This window comes from Gavialis gangeticus, unplaced genomic scaffold (genome assembly GCF_001723915.1).
Source record: "Gavialis gangeticus isolate Ggan-Ray unplaced genomic scaffold, GavGan_comp1, whole genome shotgun sequence".
NCBI classification, from domain to species: domain Eukaryota; kingdom Metazoa; phylum Chordata; order Crocodylia; family Gavialidae; genus Gavialis; species Gavialis gangeticus.
In genome coordinates, this window is record NW_017729034.1 from 43972407 (window position 1) to 43995682 (window position 23276).

At 43.1% G+C, this 23276-nt stretch overlaps 1 protein-coding gene and 1 long non-coding RNA gene across 4 annotated transcripts in view; one reads left to right on the top strand and one right to left on the bottom strand.

Moving 5' to 3' along the window:
- Window positions 1–23276, top strand: part of PLD5 (phospholipase D family member 5) — a 388941-nt gene that overhangs the window by 138355 nt on the left and 227310 nt on the right. For 2 of the 3 annotated variants that reach the window (XM_019527434.1, XM_019527435.1), the window contains exon 2: window positions 16067–16203. In XM_019527434.1, the coding sequence (XP_019382979.1) occupies window positions 16067–16203 (137 nt within the window). Of the gene's footprint in view, window positions 1–16066; window positions 16211–23276 lie in introns of those variants that run through there. The other variant, XM_019527436.1, reaches the window with a different exon arrangement.
- Window positions 391–18277, bottom strand: LOC109304684. Its single transcript, XR_002099449.1, has 3 exons — window positions 18267–18277; window positions 9404–9407; window positions 391–555 (listed from the first exon to the last, which is right to left on the bottom strand). It is a non-coding gene; the product is annotated as an uncharacterized LOC109304684 (long non-coding RNA).

The window sequence follows — 23276 nt, forward strand, 5'->3', positions numbered from 1 at the left end:
GGGTAACTTGACATGCTCCAAAACATGTGTGGTATGCGCATTCCCTGGGGACAAGTAGCTGCGGCCCGAGGTGTGCTGCTGCTACTTGTCCCCAGGGAACCAAACATCCATGATCATCTGGATGTGGCCATAGAGTGCATCAACACATGCAGGCATGTACACTTGTAGCAGCTCAAATAGCAGCGACACAAATTTGTGTTGGAGATTTGTGCTTCAGCACATGTGCCTGAACATACACTTTGGTGTGGGGCAAATTGTGCCACTTGGGAGAAACTGACCCTGCCCAGATCCTCCTGGATCTTCAGCCAGGAGTAGCTGAAGGCTGGGGCCAGCACCTACATTGGCCCCAGCAGTATAAAAAACTTCTCTTGCGATAGCTCAGGTCTAGTTGTTCTCAGGAGCTTCTGAGGCCTGGCCAGTTGACATATGGGGACACTACCCCCCTGTGCCAGCTGGACTGCTGTAGCAGCCTTGACCTAAAGTGGCTCCTGCACCCTCTATCCACTGCAGCAGTCTGGCAGTGGGGGCTACTGCCTGGCTGTGACCTGCTGCCACCTATGAGAACATCTACCTACTTGAAACTGCAGCCCCATGGCTGTGTACCTGCCAGATCTGGATGGGGCCCGCATGATTGCCTGGGCTATGGCATAGGCACTGCAGCAGAACCATCTGCACCTCTGGGTCAGGTGCCAATGGACTGTGGCTGCACAGTTAGTCTTTGTGCAGCACTGCTGCCATGTGTGCCCCCGCCCTGCCATCTAGGCAGCTATCACCTAGAAGATGTGCTGATAGTGGTGGTCCACTTTGAATTGTCAGACATGTCCTCCTGGCCCCAAATGACCAGGGGTTCAGGCACCTCATTTGTCATCCAGCTGGGTCCCTGGTGCTGGCCTTGGGCAGGTTCTTTTGCCTGGGTCCTGCCACTTGTTTCACCAACGGGGATCCTAGTGTTCCCTGTTTAAAAACTGTAAATTCTCTTACAAAAAAATTTCAAATTCACTCTTTAAAATACCTCAAAATCTGTGTTCTTCCATGATTAAAATGAAACATCACTCTATATGTAGTAGGGCTGTGCGAAACAGCACTGTTCTGCTTTCACTTCCATTTCGACGTTTCGATGGAACAGTGTTTCATTTCAAGTTTTCTTTGTTTTCAAAGCACTGTTCTGTTTTGTTCCATTGAAACACTTTCGCTGTTTCATCGCTATTTTGATGTTTCACCCATAGGCTATAATGGGGAAGCATGAAACTGCCTATAGCATGGTCATTTCTAGTCTGATGCAGGTGAAACTTGCAGGGATGGTAGCCCCTTCTGAGGGCATGAAGCCTGCCAAGTGTCAAGGAGGTAAGTGCAGAGATTTCTGGAAAACTACACCTCAAGTTGTTGACAAGAAAAAGTGTCATTTGCTGGCAGCAGTAGCCTGCTGTCATCTGGCAGACAGATCCAGGCACCCACACCCCTGGGAGACCTGTGGGGCTGTGCCGGACTCCTCCTGGGGGTGCAGGTGGGATGTGCCGGATGACAGGTGGCTGCTGCTGCTGGCTGGGACTGGCGCTGAAGCCAGGTAAGCCCAGCTTTGAAACCCAAACCATTTTGAAGCTTTCAAAATGTTTTGAGCACCCTTGTTTCATTTCAAAGCAGTTTTGAAGGCTTTTGTTTCATTTAAGTTTTGCTGTTTCAAGCTCAAAACACATCAAAACAACTTTGAAACAAAATGCCTGGCAAAATTTTGCCCGGCCCTAATCTCTCTCTCTCTCAGTTGGGCAATGTTTTATTGACACATTTGCCATTTTAAAGCAATGTGGAAGTGGACCTGGGCTATCTGCTTTCCTGTCTCTATGTGCTGCTCCCCAGCTGGCTGTCACACCCTGGGGCTCCAGTTAGCCTTCCCCTTCTCTCCCTGCCTGGTCGGAGCAGCAGGATGGGAGCTGGGAGGAGCTTGGACATGGGCGATTTGCCCACAGCAGGACAATGTGTCCTGCAACTAAGTGCATGTGCAGGGGCTTGCACTGTGGCATAAAGTAGTGGCACAAATTTGTGTTGCTGCAAGTGCATGCCCCTGCTCGTCTGGATGCAGCTTTAAAATACAGAAAATATATTCCTGTCATCTCTCACAGTCCTGTGAGTAAATGAGGTGTCAGGTCTTTGTTAACATGTTGCATAGCATGTCATCCTGTCATCTAGACAGATATACAAGCAGAGGTGCATTTCACAGGTTCAAGATATTTGATTACTTCAAGGTTAACTTTTTTGTATATTGTCTTTTAATATCCTACTTCTTATTTTTGGGGGTGGGAGGGGCACATCTGTATATTTTAAAGATCATTTCCAAAATTCATTTTGCAGGAACTCTTAATCTGTTTCAGGGATGAGTTAAGTTAGATGAATAAATACTATGTATCAAGACTAATTAACTATGCCAGATGGTACAAATACTCATTTCTTTAGATTTATTTTTAAATGCACTCATCCATAATTTCTAGGCAAATAAAAAATCTAATATGAAAATTGCAATTGATGTAAATATATATAATATATATATTTAAAGCTTTCCCAAGCCTACTGAAATTGAGATTTCCTCTGCCACACAAAATTTCTCATTAAACGCTATCTTCAGAAAGAAGAGAAACTGTGGATTAATGGAGAACTGCTTCCAGAAGAAATGAAGCACATGATTATCAGAAACACTGATCTGTTAATAGAATAAGGATCAGAAAATATGAGATCACCATTAAGGTTTTAAATGACAACACAGACCTGATGAAGCTGGAATACATGGATGTCTGTTGGAAATGAAAGTGTAAGTTTAACAGAGGAAGAGAGTTGTGTGCTGGCATTATACACAATATGAATATGGCAAAGAATGCAAGTTATTTAATTTCCCCTTGACATATTTTAGGTTTTGAACAGGTGGGATACATTCTGATACCACCTTAGCTGATATTAAATTTGGTTTTGTTTATTAATAATGAATATACAGATAAAGTGCCTGTCAGCTGATGACTTTCTTTTCTTGTGCCACTGTGTTAAATTACATGTCTAATATGTATCCTGTATAGTTTTGTTCTTTCTCTCATTCTGTTCCTAGGGAGAGAGTGGAGTGCAGTGTAATGTTTTGTTGCAGGAAAAATTTGTGTCTGGAGATCTTTTATCTAAATGTTCATACTGGCATGTACGTAAATTCAGTCAAATGTTTAAATTAGAGGTGAGAGAAAGATTTTGTAGGGTGATATATTTTATTAGATCAGCTATGCAGCTGTGAAGAAACTCCCTGAGTATGTGGAGCAGAAAGTAGGAAAATTAATGAAAATCTTTAGTGCTTCTCTGGGAGTTCATTTCACAGGCCCATACAGGCTCCCAAGAAAACACTGTCACCTACACAGACAACCTGTTATCCTTACTGTAGAGAGTTCCATGTTGCCAAAGGTAGAACTGACAATAGTGGCGGTCTTCCCAGAGTTGATGACCCCATTATTTGATATGTTAGATATCCTGGAACTAGTAACAGAAGCAGGATGGCAAAAAGGGGTGTGCGGCAGCTGTGGAGAGCTCACTATGCGTATGTTCAGTAGCCAAGGTTGGAGCTCTTGGAAGAGCATCACAGAACCCTCCTTGATCTGCCCTTGCGTGGGGTCAGCCCATTTATCACTTTCATGATAAGGTGCAAACCCTTAAATTTGAGTCAGTACACCTTAGGAAACCAGTGAAGGCAGCAGGCCAAAGGCCTGGTGCACTCTCATTGTATGAAGTTACTGGAACAATCTGCGGCAATGTCCTGTACTAGTTGGAGTTTTCAAAAGGCTGATAGTCCCAACATTGATCTCTGTCTAAGCAAGCAAATGCTCTGCTGCTATCCACTGGCACCAATCAGTTTCTCTCCAGTGTCCTTATAGTGTAAGTTCTTGCCTGTCCTTTTAAATTCATACTTCTTAGGAAATCTACAGTCATTTTTTAAAATTGTCCAAAAGACCATTGTCCAAAAGATCATTAGATTTCTTGCAGTGGGGCATATTTTTAATTTTAATAGCTTACTAGAAAATTGCTTATAGTATGGCTTTTGTATTTGAAAATTAAGAGTAATTAGCTTCAATGGAAGGCTTGGGAGACCTGCTGAATTCCGTGGTCTTGCATTTGTTCCTTTAGTGCAGTGATTGCTTATGCTGCAGCTGCTTTTGAATCTTTTTTTCCAATTGTTTTGTTCTTTTGAATCATTGAAATGCAGGCAATGTTCATATAGACATTTGTACTGCAGAATTATATTTGAAAGGTTAAGATGGAGCCACAGGAACTTGCTGCTCAGAGGGAGCAATTCCAAGATGGCTGTTCCAGACTTTTCTAAGAACATTCAAAAACCTGCTCTGCTGTTTGAAAGGCCCTTGTCAGTTAATTCAGGCTGGCAATTAAAACCGTGTGAAAATGTAATTGACTTGAAATTTCTCTTTTTCTGTTAGAAACAAAGATGATGATTTCAAATATAATTGTTTGTTTGTTGGAATTTAAATTGTCCCCAATGTTATTTGTAATCCAAATATTGCCATGGAAGAAGTGAAAATAACTCAAAGCACAGGAAAATGTCTAATTTATTTGTATTTCCTAAGCAAAGTACAAAGTACAGCAAGTGATGATTTGTAAATTAAATTGTGATAACTCTCTCTTCATCATAGCATTGGTAGGGTAGCATTGGTCCTTTTAATGCTGTTAATACCGTGGCACTCGCAGCCAGCTGTGGGTCATAAAAATGAAAAAAGGGGTATGATTACTTACAGACAGATGGAACAAAACCAAAGGGACTTTAATCCTGTTTTCCCACTTACTGCTTTTTACAAATGTATTTCTGGGATGTTAAGGCAGCAGTCAGATAGTCCAGTGCAGATACCTGCACCGTCACAGATTCCCATGGAAGTTGTTAGAACCTCTCTGGGCCCAGTCACTCAGGAGTCTTGTGTGCAGTTTGGACATCTAAAAAATTGTAGGGAGACTGAAACCAAGGCATATATTCATTTTTTTCAGGTTTCCAGGATCAGCAATGTGAGTGAGAAGTGCATTTCTCCTTCCTCTTTGAAACACTAGTGTTTGGATATGGCAGAAGTCATTTTAACTCTTCTCAATCTGAGCTTAGCCTTCCAAGTGTTCAGGAGTCAGTCAGAGGCAAGGAATCAAATGGCAGAGGTATCCTCCATTCTGTGTCTGTGGTTTAACAGCTTGGTATTTTATGACATGAGCCTCTCCACAGCAATCACAACCAGTTCCAATTGGCTCATGCAGAGCCTCTTAAAAGGACAGTGCCTAACATCATCCTTTTCAGACAAACATAGCAACTGTAACAGTTAAGAATTAACATTAACAATTTCACCTACATACAATCAAAACTAGGTAGTAACCGTCAGTCAGTCTTTGAGGTGCCTTGCATTGGCACATGGACCAACAGTTCACACCTGAAACGTCAGTGGTAATGGTGGAGGTGGTCAGTCCATTCATTCTGATTGTGTAATCTTTGAGGGTTCAGCTTTTTCAATCTGCTACAGTTGCCTCTTGGCTGTAATCCTGGGTAAAATAGCAGGATCAGTGCCTGCATCTCGCTCTATCCTAGGATTTTGGAGAAGGTGCCAAGTCTTCCTGTTCTTCATGGCCTACCTGGCTGGTTGGTTTGGCATGGAGCTGGGGGGTTGCAAGGGTAAGGATTAGAAGTCACAAGTCAGGAGCTGGGAATCAGAAACCTAGTTACCAAATCTTAAGGAAAATCCACAGGGCATAGTCTAAAGGCTAGGTACAGACATTCAAAAAGCCTGAGATGGAATCAATTTAAGTTACGAAGTTTTCTGTAAGCGGTGTCTATGTGTACTGAACAGAAATTATTCTGTCACGGCATCTATGCATACTGAGATGGCGTCTATGTGTACTGAACAGAAGCTGTTATGGGTATAGACCAGTTTCTTATCACTTATACTAGTAAAAGAGCATAATATCTATGTCTGGCTAAGCCAAACTAGGATTGGGAGTCAGGAAACAGAACTGCAAGGAGAATCGAGAGGCCAAAATCCAGGAGCAAGCCAAAGGCTGAGTCAGGAACCAGGGAAGTCAAAGATATTGCTGCTGCAGAAGCTGCTCAGAGACTGGAGACCAATGTGTTGTACAGCCAGGCACAGGTGCTGGAGGAGTTCCTTAAATGCAGCTCCAGAACCAATCAGAAGCAAGGGGTTGGGGGTCAGATGGCCTTGATCAGTAACTGAGTCAGTGCACTTAATAAGGGCTGCAGGGTGGGAGCCTGCCTGAGCCTTATAGAGCTGACCCAGGCTGCAGCGCAGGAGCCTTACTCATATGCTTGTAATGTGTAGATCTCATTATGACCATTGTGACCACCGCTTGATGTCTCTGGTGGCAGTTCCTGGGACCTAGAGCTTGAGTTTTTGTTTTGCTTTATGTGATTCATATATATATGAATTAGTGGATCTGATGTCAGTTTCCGTCAGTGCAGCCTTCTTGTTTTCAGTTTTGCATTGAGCAAAATGTCGGCAGTTGACAATCCATGTTATGGCTGCCGTTCTGTGATTTAACAAAGCTAAATATAGATCAGACTCTATTTCAGCATCTGAGTTCCAGTAATAGTTTCTTATTTGGACATTGTTTTCTACTACCTGACTGGACTGGGGACAATGTGGACTTGCAATGTCATGTCTAAACCTATACTTGACTGAAATAGGCTCAATTTCACATGCTGTTGTGACCCATTGTGAGACATTACTATGCCTAGCAAGATTAGATTTGATAACTTGTTTATCTGTTGAATCTTCTTTTAAGTCTACCTCAGGGAAGTTGGGGTGATTGGGTAAGAAAATGTTATATTTTTTTCAATGTAAGGAAATCTATGCCTGGTTTCTTTCAGGAGGCAGGGGTGGGAAGTGTCTTTGTTTTTATTTCTGCCACCAGTACAGTCCAGACTTTTGATTAATTTAGCCTACCTTTTTTAAATATCTAACAAGCCTTAAGAACTTCCTCAGTGTCGGTGTTCATTTAAAGCCAGTATAAAACATCTCTGGCTTTCTAATAGATTTTTTTAATCCTTAAAATGACTTCTGTGTGTCCTGAGAATTGCTATCCTAGTGCTTTTAAACAAAAATCCAATATTGGACTGAGACCTCCCCTGCACTGATAAATAAGGGCTTGGAATATAGTGTTCCAGACAACTTGTGCTAATGTCTTAACTGCTTTCTTCAGAATCTCCTCTTTTATCATATTTATGGCATTCATAATCCAGATTTTGTCCAGGATCTGACAGGCTTTTAAATCAGATGTACATAAAGAGACAGACAGACAGACAGACAGACAACTATAGATGCGTGACTTGCAAATGGACTATACAATTGCAGGGGTGTGTGTTAATTCCACAGTCTGGACACCCTGACTGTGAAGGAGTTTTTCCTGGACTTGAGCCTGAAGTGGCGTTCAAGGAGTTTGTATCCATTGCTCCTGGTCTTCCCCAGGGGTGCCCTGGTGAACAGCTGTTCACTGAGGTCTTGATGTACTCCCCTGATATAGCAGTAAGCTGCTACCAAGCCCCCTCTCAGCCTTCTCTTCTGTAGGCTGAAGAGGCCCAAGTCCCTCAGCCTTTCCTCATATGCCTTGTCTTCTAAGTCCCATATTATATGGGTGGCTCTTCTCTGGACCCTCTCAAGTTTTTCCACGTCCTTGTTGAAGTGCAGCACCTAGAACTGGATGCGGTACTCCAGGTGAAGTGTCACCAGCATGGAGTACAGTGGGAGTATCACTTCCATAGTTTTGCATGAGATGCAATGGTTAATGCATGCCAGTGTGTTGTTTGCCCTGCTGGCCACAGCATTGCATTGCCAGCTCATGTTCATGCGATGGTCAATCATTACCCCTAGGTCCCTTTCAGCCGTGGTGCAAGTCAAAATGTCACCACCAAGCTGTAGGTATGTTGAGGATTGTTTGCCCCCAGATGGAGCACCTTACACTTCTCAGTGTTGAACTTCATCTGGTTCTGGTCTGTCCAGCTCTCCAGCCTGTCCAGGTCTGCCTGTATCTGCAGCCTATCTTCTGGCATGACTACACTCCCTCATAACTTGGTGTCATCCACAAACTTGGCCAGTGAGCTTTTCACCCTCATATCCGAATTATTGATAAATATGTTGAAAAGCACCAATCCAAGCATGGACTCCTGAGGGACACCACTGGCCACTTCTCGCCAGGATGACACAGATCTGTTCATGAGAATTCTCTGGGTCTTACCATGCAGCCAGTTTTCCACCCACTGAACTGTTGAACAGTTAAGCCCACAATCTTCCAATTTTTCTACAAGGATATCATGCGATACTAGATCAAAAGCCTTTTGGAAGTCTAGGTATATAATCTTGACCTTCTCTCTCATGTCCAGGTGGAAAGAGACCTGTTCATAGAAGAAAATGAAATTTGTAAGGCAAGACCTACATGCGACAAAGCCATGCTGGCTGTTGTTCAGATTCTTACCCTCAATGAGCATATCACACATAGATTCTTTAATGAGTTTTTCCAGGATTTTCCCTGGGATGGAGGTTAGGCTGATTGTCTTATAGTTGTTTAGGGCTAGATTATATATACATATATATATATTTCTCAGTTTTGATCACTTACACCAGTAAAAGTGTAATGTCTTCACCTAGCCTCATTTACATTGTCAAAAGAGCCCTGACAAACATCTGCCTTAGCAGACAGATTATTTTTTCAGCTACAACTGTATGACTTGCATATTATATTATGACAGCACCAAATATATATATTTGCAAGTCATACTGTTGTAGCTGAAAATATAAGTGATCAAATCTATATTTGGAAGCCATACAGTTGTAGCTGAAAAAATAATTGGTGCATACATTTGTATAAATAGCAAAATTCATTGCTGAGAAAATGGCGGCAATGCACTTTTGAACTAAAACACCCTTGATGTGCTTTGGTTCGAAAGCATGCCACTGCCATTTTCTTAGGGCTGATGTGCATTTCACCATTTATACAAATGCATGTGTTGCAGCACCATGCACTTTTAAAAGTACCCAGCTCTGCAGCACAAGCATGTATACAAATGCCCAAAGTTAGACCCAAATCAATCCATACAAAGCATTAATGTGCCTTAAAGTGTCTACACATGCGTTAATGGGCTTTAGCTATTTGTGCCAAACTTTGATACCTGCTTTTACAGGTATCAAATTCAGATGTGAATAGCCTAAAAATTGCCATTTTAAAGGCGAGTTAAGGGTACGCAAATGTAGACACACACCATTAGGCTAAGTACAGACAGTTGTAAAGACCGAGCCTGAATTGATTCAGTCTTTGCATGTTAGTTTAAAATGCAGAGATTAAACTGAGAAACAACTGGAAACACATTTACTTTTGATTCAGGAAATGCAGCCACCTGCCTGCAGTGGCTCAGGTCAAAATCCTGTGGGGGAAAAGTGCTAGAGCACAGCTGCCTGGCATGTAGCTACCCTGAGCTGTGTGTTTACTTCCTCTTCCTGCTGCCCCTGAAGTCTCTGGGATTTTCAGTCCACAATCACAGCAGCAAGACTCTGCAGGGTTGCTTATCACTTCCTCTTTCCAGGTGCCTCTGGGATTTGTAGTCCACAGTCACAGTCAACAGTAAGTTTAGCAGGGCAGGGCAGATCTGTACGTGGGTGAAAATGAGTTTACCCCCTCCCTGGCCCAGACCCCAGCTGGGGTTTGTCTGGATGGGGCAGTCACTGCTTCCCTCCCCCCCTCTCCAACCCTTCTCTGCTGGAGCAGACAGCACAGCCCAGTCCACCCCAGGGCTGCAAGCATGCTGGGATGCAGGGGGACTGTGATTTTACTTGAACCAGGAAGGGGTCTGGGACAGAAGTTGCATAAACTGGTTTGACCCAAATCAGTTAAATCTCATATTACATTCAACCAGGTTTATTTTAAACCAGTTCCAGCCATTTTTAAATTGGTTTATGTGCACTGAACTTCTGTTCTGTTACAGGTTTAAACCAGTTTCTGATGACTTAAACCGGTTTATGTATAACTTCTGTCCCTAGCCTTAATGCATCTTAAATTGGGTTAAAACACCTTAAACTGTCATGTGTAAAAGTGCCCAACCTGTTGTAAAACAGTGCCAATCCTCCTCTTGGACATGTTCATGGACAACTTAGTTTTGAGCTTATTGTCATATCATAAGACTGGATTTGCTTTTACTTAAAAAAAATCTGAGTCTCTATTGAAGATCTTGATCCCTTGCCCACATAGTGTCTTTTAACAATAATCCTCTAATCTACCTGGTTCACTCAGCTAGATTAGGTAAGTATGTCCTTACATGGTTCACTAGTCCAAGGAATCTGTGCGCCCTTTCCCCATCTGTTGAGGTAGGGATGTTGGTGATGGCCTCAGTATTGCTGTCAGCTGTTTGTATGCAATCCTATGTTAACTTCTTTTCCAACTATGTCATTTCCTTTGCATAAATTTTACATTTTTGTTTGTTTGACTTTAGGCCCACAGCTCTAGCTCTCAGAGCCTTGAGTCATGTTTTTCTACTGTTTTTCCCTAGATTATAAATATAATCTGTGTAGACCATAATATTGTTGATGCCATTATGAAGTTATTGCATTATGAGTGAAACACAGGGCCAAACACTGCCCAAGCAGTAATTGGAGAAGACTCGTAATAAGGTAGCAGATTTGCACAAAGAGCCATGTCATACTTCCAGTCAGTTGCTGTATTTTTGGATAAACATATTTATATGCAAGATCCCCAACAAGAGGTAAAGTACTCCTCTCAGGAGCTGAACAGGTAGCTAGCCCCTTGAGTCAAGGTCACAGACAACCAGGGAGGGTTAAGGACTGAAGGCCAAAGACTCAGAGTGGAAGGAGCCAGGGTTGCCCCCAATCTAGAAGCCATGCCTGGGCTGTCTTTGGGAGGTTGGGGGGCAAGGAGGGGACAGAGCACTCTCAGTGGCCAGACAGGCTTGCAGTGGTCGAAAGCAAGCATCCCTCTGGGGGGACCCCGAAACAACCTGTCCTTTTTGTTTTGTATTGTGTAGATTAGCTGGTAGAGACTTGCTAGGATAAAACAGTGTGAAGGAGGCACTGTACCACACTTAGATAATGCAGGCAAATTCAGGCACGTATTTCAAAATCAGATAACGGCTGGTTAAAGTGTACCTTGTGTTCCTCAGGCTGGAGCTTGAGGTGTTACCTGTCTCACCTATTGCTGGTGTTTGGTTATATATGCCAATGAAAGGAATTGTTCTCTTGTGTCTGGTTGGAGGATTTATGACACAAGAGTCGTAGTTAACATTTTCCATATGTTCATGATAATTGGGATTTAGGACAATGGAGAATGGAGGGGACTACACATTTCTAGGAGGACCTGAGGCTCTCTCCAAATGTTGTCCTTTGTCCACAAAATTTACTGTGATACTCTTTGTTAGTAATAGACAGGTTAATGAAGTGGAGGCTATGATGAGATACATTTGTGATCCTATGTATGGCACATACATGTGCATAGTAGGACACACATTGAATAAGCTGTGAAGAAGCTTAGTACAGATATTACATGAGTGAAGATTAGCTGTCCTGGAGGTGATAGGAAGTAGACTGAAGAGAGGGGCTCCCCTGCCCCAGGTTGGTGGATTGCAATTTAGCAACCTCTCTGGCTTCTAGCCTGAGAAATGAAAAGGATTATATGGTGACAAAATCTGTTGTGAATCTTGAATAACTCCATTGACTTAGTAGAGATACCCCTGATTTACATCTATACACTGTAGAATTAGCCTTGTCACTTTTATTCTCAGAGTATCCCTTTGAAATTATAATGTTGTTTCTGTTCAGTTGAGAGTGGGAGTTAATTTTCAGGACTGTCAGTATGCACCTTTCATCAGCTCCAATTTAACTTAAGTAAAGGAACAATTTAATTTTAAATATGAAACAGGTTTTATACCTGTCCCAGATCTGAATGACTCTTTAGCATCGGAATGTAGAGATTACTCTTTCCATCTACTCAAAGCAAATATTTTTCTTTTAATTTCCTGTCCATGTTTGGCTGCAGACTATGATCTTTGGGACTAATTGCAGTCATTATGAAATCTACTGCCAGGAATATGCTAGCAGCATAACATTACATCAATTGCATTTACCTCAGGAACAGATTTTGAGTATGCCTGAAATTAATCCAAGAATATTGAGAAGTATATTTTCCTGCACTGCATTGTTGGTATGTTTTTATACAGTGTGTGTTGCAAGAAATGTTTATAACATAAAAAGCAGATGTCAAGCTTATGATTTGTGCAGTGTTCATAATATTTAAAATGTGCATGTATCATAATGTAGTGGATAAAAGGCTACAGCTCTTACTGAACTCAATTAAAGTTGTCCCTCTGTCTCTGAGGATGAAAACTGAAAGTGACTTTGAATATTGAGTTTTAAAGAGGCATTATAATTCAGTCCCTGCAGCTGCAGAGCATAGCTGCTTGCTGGCTTGATCTGAGCAGAGAGAGGTAGAGTTAGTTGGAAGGTGCCATGCTGTGTACCTTCTTGATCTGAATAGCTGACTTGCTACTCAGCTGACTTGCAGAAAGTCCTTCTTGGATATACATTCATACAGAAATGTTGAGTCCAAATCATATTCTAACTCTTTGTGAGAGCAGGGTAGAGGTTGTGTTATTGTTATATTGCTATTTCTGTTAATGTAATATCTGAGATTGTATAGAGAATATTTATTTTCTTTCAGCTGAAGGTTTTCATTGTTCAGTAGTAAGCATGAGATTAATAATTTTTCATATTTGTGGAAATAATATCCTCTGGCTTTGGCATTTTCTAGGTATGGCATTTCAATTACAAGGTAGTATTGAAAGTTAACGAAATAACTGGTAACAGAAGTCAATTTTCTTGTCTTTTTCTGTACACATTTCTGTACAATCATTTTTCCTCTAGAAAAGAGATGGTACAGTTTTAATTTGGATAATAATATTTACATGTCAGATATACCCGAGAATCCATTTTCAGAATAAGATAATGTATGTGTGCCTTTTATCTGTGTGAATTAAGTCTACAGAACTCACCTTTCAACGGGTTCACATTTACCCCAGTTTAATACATGACTATATCTCAGTTGCCACCAAAGTGGGCGCATGTACATGTGCAAATGCTCTGGGGTGTGTTTACTCTGGAGTAATTTGCTCTAGAGTAAATCCAACTGGGGCAGGTGTCTACATATGTGGGGAAGTGGGCACAGATTTGCTGCTTATGGCAGCAGTGTTTCTGCTCCCACCAGCCCGACACTTGCCCCTTGCAGCAGCCAGTTCTAGACTCCCCCTGAGTGCTAGCCTAGGGGCTGGCAGGGAGCAGGTGGGGACTGGGAGATTGCTACCTGCCCTGGGAGCTGGCTGCTGCTAGAGCGAGCTCCACCACCAAGGCCTGGGAAAGACAAAGTTCCCCTGGCCTGGAAGCAGGGAGCTCCCAGATCCTGCTCTGTGATCACAGCGGGGAGGCTGCAGTTATGGACAGACATTCAAAGAGCCTGAGCTTGAATTGATTCAATCTTTGAAGGTTAGTCTAACCTGGATAGGCTGAACTGGTTTGAAACTGGACAGACATTTTCTCTGGACTGAGGCAATTCAGGTACAGGTCTGCAGTAGCTCAGACTAGAAGCCGAGGGGGTGCTAGACAGCCTTCCCTTCTCTTCTGCCAGGAGCTGAGCTAAGGGGGGCATGGCCAGGCCCTAGCAGGACCTCTGATTAAGGAGGTCTTCCTGCACAGTCACAGGCTTTTCCCCACTGGCTGTTCAAGAAGTGGGAGAGTTGTTAACTCCCAGCCATGGGCTAGCACTCTAAGGCAAAGGGGGTATACAGTGCATGCTTCTGTTGATGATACGGAGTTTTTCAGTCTCCCTCCCTGCTTCCTCATACTGTCTGCCCCAAACTGATAGGCCAGCAAGACAGCCTGGGGGATGATAACATTCTTTATCACCCAATTGGCAAAACACTAGCTTCTTTCCACATTACTTCAAACTTTTTAAACTGCTTTTCAGGCTGACCTGTTGATTAGCTTCAAAAGCCCTAAGGGGTCACTGTTCTGTCTGCCTATCCCAGTGAAATTGGAGAGAGAGACACACACAAAAATCTCTTAGTATTAGCTAGCATACCACATGCTGACTATGGTCCCTGCTGTGGCAGAGAGGAGGAAGGGATTTCTGTTCAAGTGAGTGGTGGGGGGAAGGAGGGGGGAGAAAGGGGTCACAGGGAAGCCAGCAGACCCTGCTGTGCCTGCAAGTCTGTGCATGGAGCAGAAGGGCAGGCCCAACCCTGTTGAGGAGCAGAGAGCCCAGCCCAGCCCAGGGAGCATGCCAGGATTCTAGGGGACTCTGATTTAACTTAAACCAGCAAAGGGTTTGGGACAGACATTGCATAAACTAGTTTGAGCCAAATCAGTTAAGTCTGATATTACACTCAACCAGGTGTCTCTCAAACCAGTTTCAGCCATTTTCAAACTGGTTTATAGGCACTAAATATCTATTCTGTTACAGGTTTAAACCAGTTTCTGATCACTTAAACCAGTTTATGTGTAATGTCTGTCCCTAGTCTGGGAGACAAGAATCTACAAGTGCTATACTGCTCAATAATTGTTCCTGAGTAAATTTGCTACTTGTATTTACAGGGAGCAAATTTACTTGCGATTAGAGCAAATTACTGTGCAGTAAATGTCACCTTCTACATGTACAGACACTTACTGCACAGTAATTTGTTCTAATTTCAAGTAAAGCATCTCATGTAGGTGTACCCAGTATTTCCTATTTTATATAAAAGTAAATTCTATGCAAATTTTTAAAATGTTTAATTTGACAGGCTAGGCCCACTGCCTATCATGGTTGATCTATATTATCTCAGTGTTACCTTGGGCTCTCCACTCTGGCTGTCTATAATGTTGTCTGTTGTATTATACTTGGATTGTAACTTTTCTGAGGTAAGGAATGTCATCTTCTGTGGTTGTGTAATTTAGCGCACTGGAGCCCTAACCCATGATTAGGTCCCTTGATATAATTGTGATGATGATGATTCCAAGTATTATAAATAGTGACAGGAAAAAGATTATTAAACAGCATTTTGCTCCTTGGTCCTTTGGCAGTGACACATTTCATTTCAATTAAGCAAATGAACAAAACTTCTGAAGGCTTGCGCAGTGCCATCTGTTAGTGTATATCAGGGCTGTTCAACTTCTAAGAGACCTGGGGCTGCATACCCTTAGGACCATATTAGTGAAAGTCTCATGCCTCCCTTGTTGCACCGAGTGCCTGAGTGTGCCCTCTGCAGCTGCTCTCTGCACCTCCCCACTGTTGCTGCCCATGGCTTCCCACTGAATCATGCACCTCCCCCCACCCGCTCCACATGCCTCCTTGCTGCTCCTCTCCATGCTTTCCATCTGTACCAGGTGCCTGACTCTCCATACCTTCCCATTGAATCCTGACTCACCCTCAGTCTCCTGGCTGCAAAATCTCCCCCTGCACCATGCCACCCAGGCACCCTGGACTGCAGGGGCACCAAAGTCTGAACTGTGCTACCCTACCTTGTCTTCTGGGGCAGGAAAGGGAAGATATAGGGAAGGGTAGCATGGAGTCCCTTCCTGCTGCTGCAGCCAGAGCAATGGGGGTTCTCCTCCTAGGACTATAATTTAACCCCTTTGGGGCTGCATGTGGCCCATGGACCACCACAGCCCTGGTATATATAAAACCTATGGCCCAGAAACAGAAGTACCTAATTAATGCAGGAATGGCCCTGCTGATGGACAGCACTTTCATCATGGTACAAAGAGACTGAAACTAGTACAAAGTCCTGGTGGTGTTGTGACATGATTTATTTAACAATAATTGACATATTTAATGTATAGCTCAAGGTGATACTGAAGGACAGGTTTGAAAGCATCTTTTCAGCTCAAGACATGTTTCACATTGACAGCTATAGCACCAAGATGTTGAAAAGGATTTTAGATCATATTTAAAAGTTTGAAATTCAAAAGATACCCACTCCTTTAAACTTTTTAATGTATTTTTCAATCTTCTTAATCTCTTTCAGTCCCAGCAAAGATGCATTGTGATCTTTGCACTGGTATGCTGCTTTGCAATTCTGGTTGCACTGATTTTTTCAGCGGTGGATATTATGGGAGAAGATGAGGATGGACTCTCAGAAAAGAACTGTCAAAATAACTGTCGGTAAGAGGTAACAAACAAAACTTCTCTTTTGGGGTGGACGAGAACTTCAAAATGTTGTAAACCAATTCTTAATAAAAGAGGTATTCCCAGAGAGTTGCTGGAGAGGGGAGTAGGCAAAGGAGGAGAGAATGCTTTTCACTGCAAGACTTAAGTTTGGCTCATTAGTATTGGCAAAATAGAGAAGAATCTTTTCACAGCTAAGCTTTTGTACTCTGAGGAAGTTATCCTTCAGTTTGGAATTCAGTTTATTCTCAAAACCTGAGCCCATGTTCAAAAAGGTAGACCAAGCATTGTAAACTAAGGAGGTTTGCACAGCCTACTGGAAAACTTTTGAATACTGGTAATATATTTTGCAGAACTGATGTAACCCATTCCTGTTCATCACATGGATACTACTGTGCATGGCGGTTATAATTTTGAAGAGGGCTAGTGAAACGACTTGCCTCATGTTACATAATTAGAGCAAATAAGTTTGCAATGTTAAGGCCCCACTGAGGCTCCTGCTGCAGAAACTGCAAGCCAGTGATACATCTCTTGCAATTGTAGGGTGTGATTTTACATTACTATTAGGTGATGTTATAAGCACTTAAAACTTGTATGATCACACATTAAGGCTCATTAACAAGTGCCCATTAGGCTTCTTAAATTATATCAGTTTAGGCTAAGGTTATCTTTAAGTGTGCCACCTAGCTTGAGTTTAACTGCTGGGTGTTCACCTGAGATAAAAACTCCAGTCTGTAGTCCTCCAGTGTCCTAGAAGGCACTGCTCCTAGGTGGGCTAGCTATTATCCAAGGCTCTAGGGCCCTGGACTGGCAGCTGGAATGGGGATAGTGTAAGTGAGGAGGGAGGGAAAAGATATGAAGGGTGACGGGTGCCTGAAGGAAGGCAGGATTGAAGGGGGAAAGAGGAGGTATAGGGGGAAGGTGGGAGTAGATGGGTGGGGAGCTGCCAGGTGTCTGCCCCCTCATATTCCCCCCAGCCCCCAAATCACCCTCTCCATCTCCAGATCACTCCCCTGCTACCCCAGTTGCCCCCTCCACCTCTGGATCACCCCAATCAGTCTGAGAGTGGTGGAGGGGTTCCCCCTCCCTGCCTGCTCCAGGGGTCCCTGCAGGCCATGCCATCACTATGCACCCAGATCTGCTCCTGCCAGGCCCTGAAACTGAAGAGGAGGTGAAGGGGAGGGGGGCAGGCAGGAAGAAAAGGAGTTGCCAGGTAGCTGTGGAGCCTCTTGGGGGCTGGATCTGGGTGCACAGTAGCAGCACTGGCTGCAGGGACCCCTGGAGCAGGCAGGGAGGGGGAACCCCTCCTGCTGCTACTACTGGCAATGGTCACAAACTGACAGAGAGTTGATTTAATCTGGACATCAGGAAGAACTTCTTCACAGTAAGGGTGGCCAAAATTTGGAATGGGCTTCCAAGGGAGGTGGTGCTCTCCCCTACCTTGGTGGTTTTTAAGAAAACCCTGGATAGGCATCTGGCTGGGGTCATCGGACCCCAGCACTCTTTCCTGCCTAGTCGGACTTGATGATCTGAGGTCCCTTCCGACCCTAGCATCTATGAATCGATGAATCTGTGAGGGAGTCAGGGAAGGGATCAGGGGGTGGAGGGGCTGATTACAGGGTGGAAGGGGGATCCAGGGGTTGATGCGGGGAATGAGCTAATATGGGGACCAGAGGGAGAGATCCAAGGAGCCAGGGGGCTTCCCATGTCCTCCCTGGCCTACACTGTGGCTAGAGAGCTGGCAAGCAGGGAAGGCATGAAGCAGACTTGTAGCCCTTACCTATGTGCCTCTACTGGCCAGCCCTGTAGCAGTAGGCCTGAGCAAAGCACAGTAGAGAAGTTATTAACCCTGAGGATGACTGTCACTAGCACTAGTAAACCTGAGCACAGACTAATGTACTTTAGAATTAGCACTTGCTAACTCTAATGTGCAATCTCATCCATAATCTCACCTTTAGGTTGATTTGGTTATCTGCCTCTTCTATGCACCCTTCCAATGGCTGCCCATTTTCCAACCCATCAATTTGGTGCCCTTTGTTCTCACCATCAGAGGCCTTAACAACTGCATCCCGCTTTGGTGCCCACTCTTTTTCTTCTGTCATGGCTCACTGTGTCATCTTTCTACCAATGATACTGGCTGCAGAGCTGGATTTAAGTGATTCTTCCAGAGGTATCTTCACTCATTCTTATCTTATACCTAGTATGTAGTAACTCAGCCTACCTTATACATAGAACTTCCCCAAACCAGTACAGAAGGATACTGTCCTCCCCTCTCTAAAATCCTTCGACAGAGACCATAACTCTTAGAGAAATTAATCAACTGATAATAGCTAGATAGGCAGCTCATTGGAGATAACTGACATTTATTCTAATAAGCAAGCAAAGAACATGTCAGTAGTACAGTAGTATGCTTTCATCTCTCTTTTCCCCCCTTCTGCCTTTCCTTGTTGCCTTTGGCACTTAGCCTGTCTCACAGACAATTGCAAAAAAGAATAGTATAAAACATATTTTTAAAAGAGGGGAGAATCTTTAAATACCTATTTCCCTAAATTAGGAATGCCTGCAGCCTCCAGCTTTGTGGAACCTAAAAGCCAGCTCTACCTAACACCTCTGGCCAGGCCATGGTCTCTCTTACTTTGGCCTCTTCTTTTCGGCCTCTTGAGTCCAAGATACTGGGGGCCACACTACTACCTAATCTAAGTGTATGAGTGCTCCAAGTAATTGTTTCTGGCCTTTATTGGGATCTTTGGATATTGTGCATTAGGAGCTGCTGCAGTCCTTAAGGTCTGGGACAGACATTGCGTTAACAGTTTGACCAAAATCAGTTAAGACTGATACTACATTCAGCCAGGTTTATCTCAAACCGATTTCTGTCATTTTCAAATTGGTTTATGTGCACTGAATATCTGTTCTGTTACAGGTTTAAACCAATTTCTGATCACTTAAACTGGTTTATGTGTAATGTCTGTCCCTGCCTAAAGGGTCTGCTGAATAACCATTATGTCTCTACCTTCTGATATGCAAATCTACTGATGTAGCAGATGGAAAGGAAATGCTTCCTTCTACCTATATGCTTCTGTGAGTCTGTTTCCTTTTTCAGCTCATGCAAATAACACTGGACAAAATTCTTCTCCTAGGTATACCAACCACATATTCACCACTGAGTCCAGTGTAGCTGCACTAGGTTCACTGAGAGAATACTTTGATCTGCCTTTCTTTTTGTCCCCTAGTAAAAAATAAAAAAAAAATCCTCTAAACTCAAAAAACTTCCCAATGGAAATAATATATAGTATTGTGGCAAAATGGAGTACGTAATCTTATATCTAAAAGGCTAAATGCTTTAATCTATTTCTGCTGGATACACCAATCTCTCTTTTTGAACATGAACCTATATGCAGTTGCTGTGGCCAGCTAGTACCTACCTCACCATCTTTCTTGGAAATGGTTAGAGATGCTAGAATGTGCCCAGGCACTTGGAACATCACAAATATGGCAGCTTCAGCAGCAGCCAATTTTCTTCTCCTTTGCGCCCCTTTCCCTCAGGTTAGGGCCTGGGGCAGTTGTCCCTATTGTCATTTCTGTCCTGCACTGTGTCCCCTCTCCCTCCGCCCCTCTGTTTATGCCTTAGAGCAGGGGTTCAAACTTTTTGGGTCAGTATACCCCCGGTGGTCGGTCAAGAAGGTAGGAGTCCCCAGGCAGCCAGATGAGCGGAGGAAGGGGTCCCCCAGTGGTCGATTGGTGACCAGGGTGGAGGGTCCCCCGCAGCCAATCGGCGAGCATCCCACCAGTACCCAAGTAACCCCAGGGGTGCGCGCACCCCCTGTTGAAAACATGCCTTACAGAATCATACTCTGATCTCAGCTACACTTGTGTGAACTTAGAGTAAAGCTGATTCCCATTAAGTTTAACATTGCTGCATGTATGTTAGTGAGGCTGAGATCACAGAAGTTGTTTTCAAGGTGCCTTTCAAGGAACGATCTGTGTGATGTAACTTCAAGTATTTCATCCAGAAACATGCCAGTACTGTGTGTGCAATTTGCTTAAACTATTTCTTATAGCAGAATGTAGTATCCAAAGGCTGGCAGATGCCACCTGCAGACAATTGACCCCTCCTGTATGTAATGAAATTGGGCTCCTTTATGTATTTAATATATTGCTGACTTAACTAAAATGGTGCAAGATCAATTGCTGTTCTCTGGTATATCTTTAGTACTATAGGTAAGCACTTTTAATAAGTAAGACAAGAATTATTGAATTCTTATATTTCTGCTGCGTGAGTACTTTTGCTGAAATTCAGGAACAGCAGTTTACATGTGCAGGATGTGCTGATGCAGATTGGTGCATGTTACAAAGCTTTATCTAGATGAAATTATTGTACAGGATAAGATTATATGTTCATATACTCAAGGTTGCCTTTAAATGGCTCGAATAGCCTACAGATTTATACATGGGTGTCTGTAGTATTGATCGGATGAGAATATTAATTAAGTTTAGTTTCTTAAAGTTAGTTTAAACCTCTTCAAAGTCCTCTTCTCTTTTGTGTAATTTTTGTTTCAGCAAAACTCAGCTCAGATGAAGCTTTAGTCAGAAACATAATAGCTAAAAATGGTCAGTGAGAAACCAAAAGACTTTTGCTCAGCTGTTTGAGATGATCTTGTAATCTCCTTTTTTTACAGCCATTGAGAGGGATCAGAATTTTAACAGTCCTGTATGAGAATGCTTTATACCATTTACAAAAACCGGATATCTATTCGTTAGTCTCTGCACATACCTTCTAGGATAACCTACATGAAGTTCAATATAGATACTCTATACAGCTTGTTCCAATTCATTACGTAGGATGCTTTTTATTAATTGCCCTTTCATTTCTATTCTGTAAAGGTATTTATTAGATATGTTGCCCTAACATCTTAATCTTCCCTAGTATTTACATTCAGGTTATGTAACATTATGCAAAGCTGCTTTTATTTGCTGTCTTAAAGGGAATACAGAACAGATTTTTCTCTGTCGTTTAAAAAGTCATAAAAGGAGAAGTACTTATTGAGTGAACTGTTAAATAGTTTTGCAAGTAAAAAAGTGCTCATTAGGATTTGCATTCTTTGAGCCTGTAAATGGGAATGGGCATTTTGCTGAAAGGGAGGTCAGTAGCAATTCTAGCAGCAGGTAGTCAGTACATTAGATGTTGCAAACCAATTTTCATTCTGCTGGTTTAGCAAATCAGAAATATTTTAATGTTTTATATTTAAATAAGAGGTCAGCTTTAAAATTAACTTGTTTTTCTTTATTTGTTCCTTAATTTGCATATTTATAAAATGGTGCATTTCGCAAGCCTTTGCGTGCACATACATTTAATACCAATAATTAATTAAAATGTATTAATTAAAATGTATTACACTTTGCCACAGCTAGAGAGTTTTCACATTTGTTACCAACCTCTGATGTAAAGAAAAAAAAAGAAAAAAGTTTTTTTATCCTCAGCTAAACTCCAAAACAGGCTTTTCAGATACAGGACACTGTTAATTTAAAGAAATTATTTAAAAAGATAACTATATCCATTTTTCTAAGAGCTGGATCCTAAAAGCTCATTAAAGCCAGAGAGGTTTTGATTTAGCCAAATCCTAGATTTGCAGAAAGCATACATCTTCCACTCAAGTAAGTGGAGAGCAGTAGACATACTGCTGTCAGACAAATACTTTGTGAACAAACATGCTATGAGCTATACTCTGAAAGTCAACCAGCACAGACCCTGGCAAATCACTGAAACAATCAGTGATTAGTTTTAAGGAGTCCTCACTAGAAATGCATTGTTATTTAGATCAGGACACCTGACAAATGCTGTGGCTCAACACAATTGATTGTTAAAACTGTATTAAATTGTAACAAGAAGTGGTCCCAGGCATGGCTGTGATGCCCTTGGGCAGCCACTCAGCCCCTGATCTGCCCTCACTCCTCAGGCTTACTCCCCTTCACCTTGCCTGATATACCTTGTTGTTCTTAGGTATTTAGAAAGGGAGGCTGCCTAAGGGAATCCTTGATCCCATGTTGGTATTCAGGTGTCTCTACTTCATCTTATGGACTTATAACTTGGCTCCAAGCACTTTTTATATCACACCCATGGCTCACAGATGTTATCAAGCTTCAGCACCCTTAGGCATGGCCTCAGTCCCTGTGACTGGGCCTCCCTGGACAGGCACTTCACCTAGCTCTGCTACTCCAGGGTGTAGCTTCCAGGCTTGTCTTTTCCACCTGGGCACTCCACCTCTTACACCTATTCCCAACCACAGCATCCCAGCCTGCACTCCCCACCCAGGTACTTCACCTCTGTGGGCTACTCCCAGGCACTGCATCCTGCCCTCTCAGGCTCCTATCTCTACCCCTCCTGGGCTTCAGCCCCTCAGTCCTAATCTCTGGGCTCTCTTGTCCTGTCTATGCCTCTCTCTGGGCTATGGGTCATCTAGCCCCTCAGTTTCCAGCAGTGGTCCCTGACCTTCGGTCTCCCTTGTCCCTTCCCCCGACTCCTAGGCCAGTTGAAACCATGGGCACTCTGGCCATCCTTGCTTCTTTGCTCTGGTTCTCTGCTTTCTCTTGCCCTTCTTCAGACTATGGGCTCTCTAGCCCTATCTCCCAGGCCACTCTATTCCCAGACCTGTTTCTACCCACTTCGGGTTATGGGCTCAGCAGCCCTTGCTCCCAGGCCTCTCCATTCACAGGTCTATTAGGACCTCCTCCACCCTTTAGTTCTGACCATAAACCTCCAGTGTTTCTTACCCCAGCCCAGATGTTGACCTGGAGCCCTGCTGTCCAGGAGCTCCTCTCTTCATGGCTCTCAGGACTAAACAGCCTGACTGACTCAGGCCCTGGTCTTATATGCTTGAAGCCTGGTTCCTTTCTGTTCAGATGACTTTTAATTGGCCCCTTCCACACCTTCTGGCTGCTTCTCATGCCACCTGCCTTTTCTTAAAGTAGCAGGAGCACCCAGCCTCCTGCTACATAAGCCAAACAGAAAATAAAGTTTTATATTCTCTTAACATCCTCAATGCACAAGCTAATTCTATTCCATCTCAGAGGAA